This window comes from Physella acuta, unplaced genomic scaffold (genome assembly GCF_028476545.2).
Source record: "Physella acuta isolate Inbredline_101_S28 unplaced genomic scaffold, ASM2847654v3 ptg000476l, whole genome shotgun sequence".
NCBI lineage: Eukaryota > Metazoa > Mollusca > Gastropoda > Physidae > Physella > Physella acuta.
In genome coordinates this window covers 732498-749027 of record NW_026731995.1, presented here as the reverse complement: position 1 = coordinate 749027, position 16530 = coordinate 732498, and the positions used below count along the sequence as shown (strand labels likewise).

General features: G+C 39.8%; 1 protein-coding gene across 3 annotated transcripts in view; it reads right to left on the bottom strand.

Moving 5' to 3' along the window:
- Nucleotides 1-4005: 4005 nt before the first annotated feature.
- LOC131944026 (uncharacterized) overlaps nucleotides 4006-16530 on the bottom strand; it is a 45379-nt gene continuing 32854 nt past the window's right edge. For 2 of the 3 annotated variants that reach the window (XM_059304471.1, XM_059304470.1), the window contains 4 exons: nucleotides 14550-15994; nucleotides 12148-12277; nucleotides 5748-5887; nucleotides 4006-5651 (listed from right to left, as the gene is read on the bottom strand). In XM_059304471.1, the coding sequence (XP_059160454.1) occupies nucleotides 5616-5651; nucleotides 5748-5887; nucleotides 12148-12277; nucleotides 14550-15994 (1751 nt within the window). In that variant the 3' untranslated portion in view covers nucleotides 4006-5615. The remainder of the gene's footprint in view (nucleotides 5652-5747; nucleotides 5888-12147; nucleotides 12278-14549; nucleotides 15995-16530) is intronic. The other variant, XM_059304468.1, reaches the window with a different exon arrangement.

Below are 16530 nucleotides of genomic sequence, written 5' to 3'. Positions count from 1 at the left end.
GGATGGTGGTTGGTGTCAGGCATTAGGGGAGGAAGGTGGTTGGTGACAGGCATTAGGGCAGGATGGTGGTTGGTGTCAGGCATTAGGGGAGGATGGTGGTTGGTGTCAGGCATTAGGGGAGGATGGCGGTTGGTGTCAGGCATTAGGGGAGGATGGCGGTTGGCGTCAGGCATTAGGGGAGGATGGTGGTTGGTGTCAGGCATTAGGGGATGGAACAATGTGGTGACTGCCTGATGTAGGGACTGGCACTAGTAACAGCTAAGGGTCAATCAACCCCCCCCCCCCCACACACAGATAATTTCAAATTATTCTCTAATATAAATAAGATTTCTCCTGCAAGACAAAAATAGAAAACTATAAACCAAGGCAATTTAGCAACCATTAAGGAATCATCAGTGCCATTTGGTAGCACCACAAACTTTTTCATCTGCTTATTTATATCATCATCATTAAATTAGTTTGAGCCACAAAAAAAGTTTACATTACATTAGAAAGCAATCAATTATTTTTTTTAATGGAGGGAAGAACAAGACTAATAAATATCAAATCTGGTGTCAGCAACATAAACAATATTGCTACAACAGCCACCATTTGGGTTGACAACAGCAGCCACACCACCATTTGGGTTGACATCAACAGCCACACCACCATTTGGGTTGACATCAACAGCCACACCACCACTTGGGTTGACATCAACAGCCACACCACCATTTGGGGTTGACAACAACAGCCACACCACCATTTGGGTTGACATCAACAGCCACACCACCACTTGGTTTGACATCAACAGCCACACCACCATTTGGGTTGACATCAACAGCCACACCACCACTTGGGTTGACATCAACAGCCACACCACCATTTGGGTTGACATCAACAGCCACACCACCATTTGGGTTGACATCAACAGCCACACCACCACTTGGGTTGACATCAACAGCCACACCACCATTTGGGTTGACATCAACAGCCACACCACCACTTGGGTTGACATCAACAGCCACACCACCATTTGGGGTTGACAACAACAGCCACACCACCATTTGGGTTGACATCAACAGCCACACCACCACTTGGGTTGACATCAACAGCCACACCACCATTTGGGTTGACATCAACAGCCACACCACCACTTGGGTTGACATCAACAGCCACACCACCATTTGGGTTGACATCAACAGCCACACCACCATTTGGGTTGACATCAACAGCCACACCACCACTTGGGTTGACATCAACAGCCACACCACCACTTGGGTTGACATCAACAGCCACACCACCATTTGGGGTTGACAACAACAGCCACACCACCATTTGGGTTGACATAAACAGCCACACCACCACTTGGGTTGACATCAACAGCCACACCACCATTTGGGTTGACATCAACAGCCACACCACCACTTGGGTTGACATCAACAGCCACACCACCATTTGGGTTGACATCAACAGCCACACCACCATTTGGGTTGACATCAACAGCCACACCACCATTTGGGTTGACATCAACAGCCACACCACCACTTGGGTTGACATCAACAGCCACACCACCATTTGGGTTGACATCAACAGCCACACCACCACTTGGGTTGACATCAACAGCCACACCACCACTTGGGTTGACATCAACAGCCACACCACCATTTGGGGTTGACAACAACAGCCACACCACCATTTGGGTTGACATAAACAGCCACACCACCACTTGGGTTGACATCAACAGCCACACCACCATTTGGGTTGACATCAACAGCCACACCACCACTTGGGTTGACATCAACAGCCACACCACCATTTGGGTTGACATCAACAGCCACACCACCATTTGGGTTGACATCAACAGCCACACCACCACTTGGGTTGACATCAACAGCCACACCACCATTTGGGTTGACATCAACAGCCACACCACCACTTGGGTTGACATCAACAGCCACACCACCATTTGGGTTGACATCAACAGCCACACCACCATTTGGGTTGACATCAACAGCCACACCACCACTTGGGTTGACATCAACAGCCACACCACCATTTGGGTTGACATAAAAGTCAGGTACAAACAGCTACATAAACTGTAAATGCTGTGACGGTCACTACATTAGGCAACGCCCACCCACCCACTCATACAGCCAGTCACTAATGATTCTCCAATCACTCTTATAAGGTTGACATAAAAAGGCATTTTAACAATAAAGTAAAAATAGTTTTTGTCAATAAACACAGCAACTGATGGCATTATAAACAAACATAGGCTTGTATATGAACAAAGTGCTCTCTAAACCTTCCCCACATCTGGTCCCCAACAACCAAACTACAGCAACTCAACGGAAATGTTTGTTTAGAGTCAGGTAATCTAGGTGGCAGGAGAAAATATATAAAGACCAAATATTTGGATCTCAAACATAGAAGGAAGTGACCACTTTTGGCTGAACCAAGTCTCTCCTTATTCGAGGACACTAGACGAATTTCACTAAGACCATCTTGTAGAAACCCAATTAGGAAGTCTTTTAAATCTTTAATGGCGCCCTTCTATCAAAAATCAAATCTAAGACTGTTTAACACCAAGAAACAATGAACAAAAAACATCAAAAGCTGAACTGTGTTGGACGTGAGTAATCATGGGGTAGCACACTATAGGCCTGACAAAATCGCAGCAGTGGGAAGAACTGCTGCTTCTGGAGCTACATACAGGCTACAGGAAGGTGGAAATTATTGTCTTAGAAATGCTTATCAGCAGCCAATAATTAATAGGGAAACAATATTTTTAAGCCAAAATTTTTTCTTCTAACACGTTCAGATTTCCATGAAAAAATCTAAGTTATCCTATCAAATGACATCAGGTGTTCCATCAAATGACATCAGGTGTTCCATCAAATGACATCAGGTGTTCCATCAAATGACATCAGGTGTTCCATCAAATGACATCAGGTGTTCCATCAAATGACATCAGGTGTTCCATCAAATGACATCAGGCGTTCCATCAAATGACATCAGGTGTTCCATCAAATGACATCAGGTGTTCCATCAAATGACATCAGGTGTTCCATCAAATGACATCAGGTGTTCCATCAAATGACATCAGGTATTCCATCAAATGACATCAGGTGTTCCATCAAATGACATCAGGCATTCCATCAAATGACATCAGGTATTCCATCAAATGACATCAGGTATTCCATCAAATGACATCAGGTGTTCCATCAAATGACATCAGGCGTTCCATCAAATGACATCAGGCATTCCATCAAATGACATCAGGTATTCAATCAAATGACATCAGGTATTCCATCAAATGACATCAGGTGTTCCATCAAATGACATCAGGCATTCCATCAAATGACATCAGGCGTTCCATCAAATGACATCAGGTATTCCATCAAATGACATCAGGTATTCCATCAAATGACATCAGGTATTCCATCAAATGACATCAGGTGTTCCATCAAATGACATCAGGTATTCCATCAAATGACATCAGGTGTTCCATCAAATGACATCAGGCATTCCATCAAATGACATCAGGTATTCCATCAAATGACATCAGGTGTTCCATCAAATGACATCAGGCATTCCATCAAATGACATCAGGTATTCCATCAAATGACATCAGGTGTTCCATCAAATGACATCAGGCATTCCATAAAATGACATCAGGTGTTCCATCAAATGACATCAGGCGTTCCATCAAATGACATCAGGCGTTCCATCAAATGACAGGTGTTCCATCAAATGACATCAGGTGTTCCATCAAATGACATCAGGTGTTCCATCAAATGACATCAGGTATTCCATCAAATGACATCAGGTGTTCCATCAAATGACATCAGGCGTTCCATCAAATGACATCAGGTGTTCCATCAAATGACATCAGGTATTCCATCAAATGACATCAGGTGTTCCATCAAATGACATCAGGCGTTCCATCAAATGACATCAGGTGTTCCATCAAATGACATCAGGCATTCCATCAAATGACATCAGGCGTTCCATCAAATGACATCAGGTATTCCATCAAATGACATCAGGTATTCCATCAAATGACATCAGGTATTCCATCAAATGACATCAGGTATTCCATCAAATGACATCAGGTGTTCCATCAAATGACATCAGGTATTCCATCAAATGACATCAGGTGTTCCATCAAATGACATCAGGCATTCCATCAAATGACATCAGGTATTCCATCAAATGACATCAGGTGTTCCATCAAATGACATCAGGCATTCCATCAAATGACATCAGGTATTCCATCAAATGACATCAGGTGTTCCAGGATTGTGAGAGCCAGTCCAAAACTTGACAGATGGGACAAGCAAGATAAAGCACCAAAAGTTGTCTAACATGTAATACCTCAGCAGTAGCTACCCCACACATGCACGATTTGCTAGTAAGTTACACAAAATAACTACATACACCCACGCTATTTCAGTCACATTGCTTTGAGTTAACAGATGTTTGATATATACACTAGACAAATCATCATTTTAGCAAATTATTGTGGTCCAACTTTCAGCATTTAATGGTTGGACAAAGATTTAAAAACAATGATATTTAAACTATATATTTTTTAGTTTGACAATATAGTGAAGTAAGTTTAATAATATTTGGCTCATCTTAACCTTTGTCTTTGAGTTGCAACTTTTTACTATGTAGCTGGTTAGTTTCTGATATAACACAAGTGTATTCTGGCCATAGTGAGGAGACAGTTATAAGGACCACACGGTGTTGGGGACCACAAGTCTAGGTGTTGTGGACCACAAGTCTAGGTGTTGGGGACCACAAGTCTAGGTGTTGGGGACCACAAGTCTAGGTGTTGGGGACCACAAGTCTAGGTGTTGGGGACCACAAGTCTAGGTGTTGGGGACCACAAGTCTAGGTGTTGGGGACCACAAGTCTTGAAGAAGCTCAAAGCACAACAAGCACTTAACAATTATAAATATTGCTGTAAATTCATCAAGTCATTTTTTGATGCTTTGTGCATCATAATTGGACATTATAAAATAACTATACAGTTTTAACACATGAATTCTTGACACAGAATGATGTAAACTTGTAAAAAATGTTTTTAAAGTATAAGATACATAATGTAAATGACTGCTATAAAAACACTGTATGAATGAACAAGTCCAGTTTAAAAAAAAAATTACCATATACAAATGGTGTATGCCTTCTCTTAAAAAGTAATGGCACATCTAGATGTGGCAGCTTTACACTAGCCAAAGATTTACAGCAACAATTCTCAAACTGTCTACACACAAATAGTCTTTAATCAGGAGCAGAGTTTTGTAAGTTGAACACAAACCAAGACCGATGTAGCTGAGTGCCCTATAACTGCTCACACAACCTGAGACTGTCAATTTGACACGTCAACATGTTGTCTGTCAAGTCACATGTGTGTCATGTCACATGTTGTATGTCATGACTTAAAGGAGCAATAAAAACAATGTTAATTCTATATGATATAAGGCTAAACAAATCAAGCTATGGATATGTTACAATCTATATGCCATCTTTCAGGGGCTCTGTCAAAGCATTACTAGAAATTTGACAGCTAATGTGTATACACCATTAGATTTCAATATTTTCTTCTTGGCTAGAAACATCAAATATCACTCATTTTCTTCTTGACTTGAAACATCGGATTCCTAAAAAAAAAAAAAAAAAAACAGCATGTAAAATATGAAAGCATCTAAGAGTGTAAGCTGCCAACCTGTTTTATTAGTTCTACACGATCAATGTACCTCACTGTCTTCATCAGAATCATCAACTACTGGCTCATTATTTACTCCATCATCGCTGTCTTCATCGTCTAGAGCAGTGGCAGGAATCTGTAGACCTTCTGCTGGCAACAGGTTGATTGTGTTATCACTGGCTGGCATTGCTGGAATACAACACATTTAGTGCTACAGTCCCTATACAACACATTGCTACAGTCCCTATACAACACATTTAGTGCTACAGTCCCTATATAACACATTGCTACAGTCCCTATACAACACATTTAGTGCTACAGTCCCTATACCACACATTTAGTGCTACAGTCCCTATACAACACATTTAGTGCTACAGTCCCTATACAACACATTTAGTGCTACAGTCCCTATACAACATAGTGCTACAGTCTCTATACAACACATTTAGTGCTACAGTCCCTATACAACACATTTAGTGCTACAGTCCCTATACAACACATTTAGTGCTACAGTCCCTATACAACATAGTGCTACAGTCTCTATACAACACATTTAGTGCTACAGTCCCTATACAACACATTTAGTGCTACAGTCCCTATACAACACAGTGCTACAGTCCCTATACAACACAGTGCTACAGTCCCTATACAACACATTTAGTGCTGCAGTCCCTATATAACACATTGCTACAGTCCCTATACAACACATTTAGTGCTACAGTCCCTATACAACATAGTGCTACAGTCCCTATAGAGTCCTTGCAAACACGTGACCTAAATCACGTGATATCTACGCCCGCCGCCACAGTGGTGTACATCAGACGTAAACACAATCAGCTGTTCGCCAGCGCTGGACGTGTCTCAAAATGTGTTCGCTGTACGTAAAGAACCTTGCACCCGCGGATAAGGAAAGTTACGTTAAAAAACTTGAACTCTTAGGCATTGAGGATCCGTATATTGGTGTTGACAGTTTCGTGGATGATATATATATGTGGCCAAAAATTCAGAATATGGACATCGTAAATTATTTTGTGTTTTCAACAAACATCATAACACAAGAGCAGATGAAGAATTACAAGAGCCTGAAATCTTACGTCTATTTCACTGATGGGCTTGTCACAAAAATAAAATGCAGAGCACTTGGAAGTAAAGTGGTTGTTGTTGCACAAGTAAGTTAATGTTATTTCTGTACTATTGACTATAGTATTTTTTTTACGGTTTTATCCTGAATCAAGTACTGCTAGTAATAGTGTTTGCGTTTAAAGTTTAGGTAGAGAAATATAATAAATATAGATTGTCTAGATCTTGTTAGTGTAGATTCTAGATTCTCTACTTAAGTACAAGATTCAGTAGCAATAGATCTAGTAGAACCACACTACTGTAACAAACGTGAGACCACTTAATTCCTACAAAACCCACACTAAAACGGGTAAAATATTTCATTGGCAATACTGATTTTCCACCCTCAAATTTTTTTAACCTCCACGATGCCCAGCCCCCCCCCCCCCCCCACCTCTTTCTAGCCCACCATAAAACTTCATCTCTTTGTAGGTAACACGGATTACTGTTCTTAGATCTTAGATGAGTCAGTACAACTGCCCTCCCCTGAAAATTTCTCACCTCTATGTTACTCAGCCCCCACAGGGATTACTGTTCTTAGATCTCAACCAACCAGAAATAGCATCTCCTATATAATTTTTGACCTCAGGGCCCAGCAGGGAGAACAAAGGGGAAATCAGTCCCACTAACAACACTATTTGACACAAAATACACACACTTAGGCTACACCCAGATAGTGGAAGTAGGGAACAGTTTACGTTGGGATTTCAATGAGAGTACTCGGCAGGCTATTGAAGCCGCAACTCGAGACCAATCAAATTCAAAGGACTGGTTTCGACAAAGAGCTGGGCGCATTACTGCATCCAGAATGCAAGCCTGCTGCAACACAAACTTAGTGCAGCCATCACTGTGCCTCATTAAACAAGTATGTTACCCTAAGCAACAAACATACAGATCAGCTGGCATGAAATGGGGTTGTCAACATGAAAGTTGTGCATTACAACAATATGCACAAATCATGGGGCCCAAGCACAGAAATTTTAAAATAACAAAAAGTGGACTGGTAGTTCACCCTGAGGTGCACTACATAGGAGCCTCTCCAGATGGTCTGGTTACCTGTGACTGCTGTGGACATGGGGTGATTGAGATCAAATGTCCATCATGTACCAAAGACAAAATGTTGGATGACATTTCCAAAAAGGAGGCCAAAAACATGGGTCTCGGACCAAATAAACATTTAAGTAGCGCACACCGCTACTATTACCAAATCCAAACACAAATGGCAGCTACTGAGTCGTCGTATGGGGATTTTATGATATGGACAACAAAAGATGTTCATATAGAAAGAATTTTTTTTGACAGCAACTTCTGGTCAAGCATCTCTTTAAAGGCAGCAGAATTTTTTCATAAAATTATATTGCCTGAGCTCTTGGCATGCTATTTCACCAATAAAAAGGCAACTGGTACTACTAAGGGTGTTGGCAAAAACAAAAAAGCCTGATCTGAATAAATATAAATAAAAAATAAAATGAAAAGTTTTTGTTTTTATTCTTATTTAAAAGTTAAATGCTCAAATGGTACCAATGATAATGTAACATTGTTATGGTTTATACATTGAAAGACTAGATACATTGAAAGACTAGCAACTTTACAGTGTGTGAGGAAATCCATTGGCAACAATGAAAGTGCATTTTAAATAAATGTACTAAATAAATAATCAATCGATCTGAAAGAAGTTTAGATTATGCCACATGTGATTATTTTTAAAAAATGAAAACATATCAATTAATCAAAAGGCACAATGGATGGACAAAGATTAATCAATGCACAACAAGTTGTCACAATATCATCTATTAAAGGATTGCCCCTTGTATTTAAATAATCCAATGGTAGAGTGTCACTTAAAATTTTGAATTTTTGTCTAACTGACCCTATTACCCTTTCTACATGAATCCTTACATTTGCAATCTTTCTTGTCTCCGCTACTTCAAATGCAGATAATTGTTTTTTTCCCCTTGTAAAAGCAGGAATAGCAAGCTTTGCACAATAAAGCCCATCACTATCTGCTATAGTAAATCCCCTATCAGCCAAAACTAAATCTCCAGGCGAAAGTTTGTTTAAAATGCCACAATTTTCTGTTAAGTATTTATCACTAACCCTACCACCCCAAGCCTTAGATATAAAAGATATAGTACATTGTGGAGTGATGCCTATAAGATATTTAATGGTATTGTTGTGTTTATATTGTGACCAGGTGATTGCTCTAGCAGCTAGACTTGATGGTCTGTCAATAAAAATTTCAAAACAATCAATAATAACTGCTATGTTTGCACCAAAGGAACTCTTGAAACAGAGAGGCATAGTTTTTTGTATGTCTTCCCTTTCAGGCCAGACTATAAATTGTCTAAGATTGTGAGCCAAGTGTCGCACCCATTTCTCAAAAATTCTGCTGGCTGTTGACAGTGAAATTTTAAATCTGTACGACAGATCTTGCAGCGGCAAACTAAGCCTTAATTTCATTAATGTTAGCACAAATTCCTGAAATTTGGTGAGACAATTTCTGTGGTTATGTCTTATAGTGTCACAAGTGCTATTAAAAATAAGCATCAGTACACCATATGAATGAATACCGGTGTAGAATTTAACTTTATCATCATTAATGAAGGACTCCTGGGTTAATTCAAAGAATGAAACTTTTTCGCGAAGTAAATAATTCTCATTCCTTAACTGTTGTATCTCTAAATAAAGAGATTCTGTATTGTCACCAGTACTGGTAGTGATAGCTGGTGTTCTGTCTTCTGTATGGTGATGGCTAATGTCAGATTGGGAATTGGTTGTCTGATCACTGTGACACTGATTGTCAGCCATATCATTAGCCATATCCAACTGGGATGTGTTGGTTGTCTGATCACTGTGACACTGATTGTCAGCAATTTCATTAGCCATATCCAACTGGGATGTGTTGGTTGTCTGATCACTGTGACACTGATTGTCAGCAATTTCATTAGCCATATCCAACTGGGATGTGTTGGTTGTCTGATCACTGTGACACTGATTGTCAGCAATATCATTAGCCATATCCAACTGGGATGTGTTGGTTGTGTGATTAACGCCACATGTGTTCTTTGAATTGACAAATGGTAGTATCAAAAGGGCCTCCGCTGCCTCATGTTCAAGTTTCTTTATTCGTCTCTGTAAAGTACGTGTGTGTCAAGTGATGACTTGACTTTTGCCATAGTAATATTATCATGTCCTAGGAAAAGAGTGGGAGTCCAGTCAATGTTTGTTTCATCTCGGAAGTTTGCTGGTCTACCTGGACAGTTAGAATAATAAAAAAAAAAGATTAGATAAAAATAGTAGGAATACTTTAAAAAAAAATTAGCATAATGATTAACCTAATAATAATAAGGTTGTTATTTGTTGTTTTGGTTAATATGTTTTAGATTCTACTACTAGGCTACATACTACATACTAATAACTAGATATGCATCTGAATTTAATTAAACTCAGTCCAGTATCAGATAGATCTACATATTACTGTAAAAAGACACAGAGTAGATAGGCCTAAGGAATTTATTAAAGCCTTCTACTACAATAATATCAATTACATGCTTGAGTAAACCTTTAAAATTTAAAGACAGTAGTAGATTCTAAGTCTAGTCATTCAATCTATTTCAATTTCAGATAATTTCGTTTGATAAATATATTTAATATAATGATTAGTATTAGATTCAAAGAGCTAGATTTTAGATCTTAGAGACTATAGGCTATTAATAGTATTAAATTAAATGTTTGACTATTATGACTTCTTTTGATTTGTTATGGGTGTATTTAGTATTTAGAATCGAATGAATATCTATATTTTGTAATTAAATTTAATTAATTAAGTAGATTCTATGTCTACCAAGCGGAGCCAGTCTAGATCTAAGATCTAGATCTGTGGTTCGAATTTCGTTTACGCCATGTTTTTGTTTAGATCTAGATTCTGGATCTAAATATCACTACTATTACAATTAAATCTTATTATTCTTATTAATACTTTTGACTGTGTCTTTTACTATTAGAATTTTTTAAGGTAGAGCATATTTGTTTTATTAACAGGTATCTTTTATAATTAAAATGAAGTTTAATATTCTACTGTTCTTACCTGAAACAAAGTGTCGAGAACAAATTCGCATGTTGTTAGCCGCTGCTTCGCTCACACCGCTTCGATAAATATTGGCTAAAAATTGACGACGTCTACGTTCTGTTAACTGTCTATCTCTTTCACCTTGGTGTAATATAACCCTTGGCAGTCGAAATAAAGGAATCCCTTTAGATTTGCCACTTCGAGTATCACAACCTTTCACAGCACAGATCACCATTTTGAATGTACACCGAGATGGCGGATGTTTACAAACACGAACGGGCGTGACGTCATATGCAAGGACTCTATACAACACATTGCTACAGTCCCTATACAACACATTTAGTGCTACAGTCCCTATACAACACAGTGCTACAGTCCCTATACAACACATTTAGTGCTACAGTCCCTATACAACATAGTGGTACAGTCCCTATACAACACATTTAGTGCTACAGTCCCTATACAACATAGTGCTACAGTCACTATACAACTTAGTGCTACAGTCCCTATACAACACAGTGCTACAGTCCCTATACAACACATTTAGTGCTATAGTCACTATACAACACATTTAGTGCTGCAGTCCCTATATAACACATTGCTACAGTCCCTATACAACACATTTAGTGCTACAGTCCCTATACAACACAGTGCTACAGTCCCTATACAACACATTTAGTGCTACAGTCCCTATACAACACATTGCTACAGTCCCTATACAACACAGTGCTACAGTCCCTATACAACACATTTAGTGCTACAGTCCCTATACAACACATTTAGTGCTACAGTCCCTATACAACACAGTGCTACAGTCCCTATACAACACATTTAGTGCTACAGTCCCTATACAACACATTGCATACAACACATTGCTACAGTCCCTATACAACACAGTGCTACAGTCCCTATATAACACATTGCTACAGTCCCTATACAACACATTTAGTGCTACAGTCCCTATACAACACATTTAGTGCTACAGTCCCTATACAACACATTTAGTGCTACAGTCCCTATACAACACATTGCTACAGTCCCTATACAACATAGTGCTACAGTCCCTATACAACACATTTAGTGCTACAGTCCCTATACAACACATTTAGTGCTACAGTCCCTATACAACACATTGCATACAACACATTGCTACAGTCCCTATACAACACAGTGCTACAGTCCCTATACAACCCATTTAGTGCTACAGTCCCTATACAACCCATTTAGTGCTACATTGACAGAAGAACTGAAATACACTTACGCTTGACTTTGGCAACAGGGCGATCTGTTTTCTGTGGTTTCTCTTCTGACATTGAGCGTGGAGGAGGTTTGTGAATTGAATCTGTACTGCTGGGTGCATTTTCACTTTGGCTACGTCTGTAGAAAGCAGCCTACATGACAACAGATGAAATGTTAGCTCAAGGTTTAGACTGTCAACATTAAATGTATCAAATTTTTTTCTATCATGTTATAAGGTTTATCAAGTTGTAAGCTTAAATTTTAGACTCCAAAAAAGTTTGTTTTGTTACATTTTGTTTCTGGTTTAATTTCTGTATCTAGCATACTTGATAGATTCTGGATAAAGTTTTATTTTCAACTAAATTATGTTTCCTGTTAAATTTCAGTTTCTTTCTAAATTGCCAGATCCGGATAATTTCTGTATCCCGTTTAAATTCCATATCTGTTAAAAATACTGGTTCCAAATAAAGTTCCGTTTCATTGAATTCAATTTTTAAAAAAAATTTCCAGTTAAATATTTGGTTGTGCTTAAATTTCTGTTTTTGCATAGGAGTTATTGTTCAGGAAAATGTCCTGTTCTAGAAAAAAAATGTCAGCTTCTGGTGAAGGTTTTGGCTGCTGTTTAATTTCAGCTTCCAGAATAAGTTCAGAATTCTGTAAAATTTCCTGTTTAATTTCCATTAAGGTTCAAGTTTCAGTTAAAATTGCGTTTGAGGGGCAGGGGTTTGCCTACACTACCAACCAGAACGACCCAGGGCATTCTGTATGAAAGACTTGAGTGTAGGTTAATCACACTCAGTAATAGTGAGTAAGGACACACTTAAGCGACCACCCAGATGTCAGGGACGTAGCAGGATGCTCTAGGGAGCCCCCAGTTACACTACCGCAGGGGCACCACGTACAGCCCCGTGTTAGGGTTAATATTATAGGGTGCTCCTTAAACTAACGAAGGCGCCATAGTGGTCACGGGATAGCCCAGGGTGCTAAATCGCAGCATACCGGAGGATATAATCAATGATTATTGTTGCCATAATGTTTTAATCTATAGACTTATTTTTAAAAAGGAACGTAGGCGCCATAGTTTTCACAGGGGAGCCAGTGCTCTTCAGAACATGAAATCACTGTTAAATCACCGGGGCGCCAGCGTCTGATGCAGATGTACCACTGAATATAGTAGTACCCCTCTCCCTCTTTAAAGAAAAACCAAGTGATACGATATGCGCTCTGGAACTCTGGGTGCCAAACCCAGACAAAAAAAAACGCACCCTCCCAGGCGCCGCCAATAAGAATTTTTTTTTGATAAAGTTAACGATTATTGTTGCCCATCATGTCTTAAGGTTATGGTTTTTTTAAAACGAACGTAGGCGCTATGGTGCTCGCAGGAGAGCTTCAGGTTGTGCAATGGACGAAAATCGCACCCTCCCAGGCGCCGGCCATAAAAAATTTTAATTTTTTTTTTTGCAGAAGAAATCTTCTCACAAGTATTCTCATTAACTCCACAATGTTTAATGGTACTCGCATGAAAGCTGTAGTAATGCATATAAGACAAACAGAAAGAAAGATAAACATATATTGCTTTATATATATATATATATATTTAATATATACATTCATGCATGTATCCACTTGATAGAGCCAATGTACTAAAACTGATCTTAGGGGAACTAAAAGTATGTTTAACTTTTTGTTCTGGTTGGTAATGTACTTATTTTGACTGTCTATTTTGCTCACTTTCAGCCATTTCAGATGCAACATTTACAACAAATACCTACAACTACTCTTCATTCACAACATTTACAACAAATACCTACAACTACCCTTCATTCACAACATTTACAACAAACACCTACAACTACCCTTCATTCACAACATTTACAACAAATACCTACAACTACCCTTCAGACACAACATATAAAACAAATACCTACAACTACCCTTCATTCACAACATTTAAAACAAATACCTACAACTACCCTTCATTCACAACATTTAAAACAAATACCTACAACTACCCTTCATTCACAACATTTACAACAAATACCTACAACTACCCTTCATTCACAACATTTAAAACAAATACCTACAACTACCCTTCATTCACAACATTTACAACAAATACCTACAACTATCCTTCAGATACATTTAACCACATACAACTACCTTGCAGACACAACATTTACAACTGATATCTACAACTACCCCTAGTTTTACAGACAAAAAAAAAAACTTGATATTGTAGGGTACTCTGCCCAAAACATACAAAACTGTTTGCCAATGATTCTATTAAATCATATTTTTTTTGCTTGTATGTTGACAAGATATGTTTAACAATTGTTGGGGATGAGAGATGGTTTTGGTAAATATTTGTGGGACGAACAATCATGTTTGAGCCAACAAGAAGCACTAGAGGATGGATGTACTTACCCTAGAGGGACTACCCTGGTTTGTGTCAGTGATATCACTGTTGACCGATGTTTTACTGGAGCCAGTGGAAGAGTTTTTCAACTCTAAAGTCACAGACTTTCTTTCAGTCTCTTCGTCATCCCTACAGTTTCCCTCCTCAGCTTTCTGGTCTGGATCCACCTGCACTTTGTCACAGGCTGAATGCTCCATGTCCCCTCCCTGTTTGAAAACTATCTCTTGAGCATTTTCCTCTTCTTCAAAAGAAACTGTCCTGTTATAGCGCACATTTCTTGCTGCTTCTTCTGAAGAAGGCTTACTGTAAGATTTGTGCAGTTCATGACCAGCAGGCATCAGTTTCCTCTCCACTCCCCCAGTGGGCGGCCGCCTGCGCTCACCCCCAATGTGGTCAGCATCAGCTGACAGCTCTGAGATGACAGCTGTTGGCAGCATCAGCAGCTCAGCCCTGGCCCCATAGTCAGGCCTGAGCTGACTCTTGAGCTGGGTCTGCTGTGTGTTCAGAGTCTGCTCATCAGAGTCATTAGCAGCATGCAAGTTCAAGCTGATGGAGGAGTTCTCACAGGCTGAGTGCAATGACTCTGCCAGTTCTTGTTCCTTCAGGTTCATGATACGATGGTCAAGGTTGCTCTCTTGGGAGCTGGGTTGGGGGCTAAAGCCAACCCTGCCTGGCCTGTGGGCACGCTGCTGGTTGACCCGTTCAGAGGGAGCTCTGATCTGTTGGGTTGTTTGACCTGGGGAGTCTGAGCGCAACAATTCACGTTGACCTAATTGACGGCCCACTGGGTTAGAAGTGTTCAGTGGGGTGTCATTATCAGGCAGAAGTTGGCTGAACCTTGGCACCCGAGCTTCAATGGCCTCATCATCCACTTCACCTTCTGGACTAGCAATGACGGAGGTACTGCGTGTAAACATAGCCAAAGCTGGGGGACAGCCATTCATTGGATGTTGCAGGCAAAGAGCATCAAGTGGAGGTGAGGCAGGAACATTTTTAACAAATGATGTAGATGGTATGAAGAGGGGTGCTCTCATTGGCTGGCCAGGTGGGGAGTTACTGGCTGCCAGATTTTGAAAGGCTACACTTCGCTGTGGAGTCTCAGGGACTAGGAGGGGATCGTTCTCCCCCAGGTCAGGGTTGGGCTCAGACCTCTCAACCAGCAACTTTTCAGGGCCAATACTTTCCTGGTCAGAACTAGAAGCTTTAGTCTGACCAATCACAGCATTTCTTAAAATTCCTTTCCTGTCAGGAAAATGGAATTGACTATCGTTACTTGGGGGGTGCCAGACGGTGCCAGGTGGGGACTGGTGGTACTCTCCTGTTATGTTGTTGTTGGCCTTGTCACCCCCAGCAATTATAAACTGCTGGACATTGGCGCACACATTTTTAGCTCGCATGTCCCCTGGCATAGTGTGGAGCCCAATCTCAGAATCTGCACAATTTTTAGAGCAATCTGCAGACAAAAGATTTTAAATTTTAGAGCAATCTGCAGACAAAAGATTTTAAAAATTCTTGAAGCAATCTGCAGACAAAAGATTTTTTTTAAAATCAATCTGCAGACAAAAGATTTTTTTAAAAATCAATCTGCAGACAAAAGATTTTAATTCTTAAAGCAATCTGCAGACAAAAGATTTCATCAGCAAAACTTTTAGAGCACTCTGCAGTGCTAGCAACAGATGTTATCATTCTCAAGAAACAATCATAAAGTGTTACATTAGGAATTTTTTTAAAATTAAATAATTACCCAGTTATTTGTTTAAGGACAAATAAAATAAAGCGGGAGTGATCTCCACTAAACTTTCTCAAATATATATATGTTACGGTCAAAGCCCAAAGTCGGCCAATGCTAGGATTGGCCGGCCAATCCGCGCATTGGCCAATATCGCCTCCCATAGGTAGGTCAAAGTCCGAAACTTTGCTTGATTTCGGCCTTTGGCCGGCCAATCCGCAGACTGGCCAATGTGGACCGGCCAAAGTCTGAAATAGCTC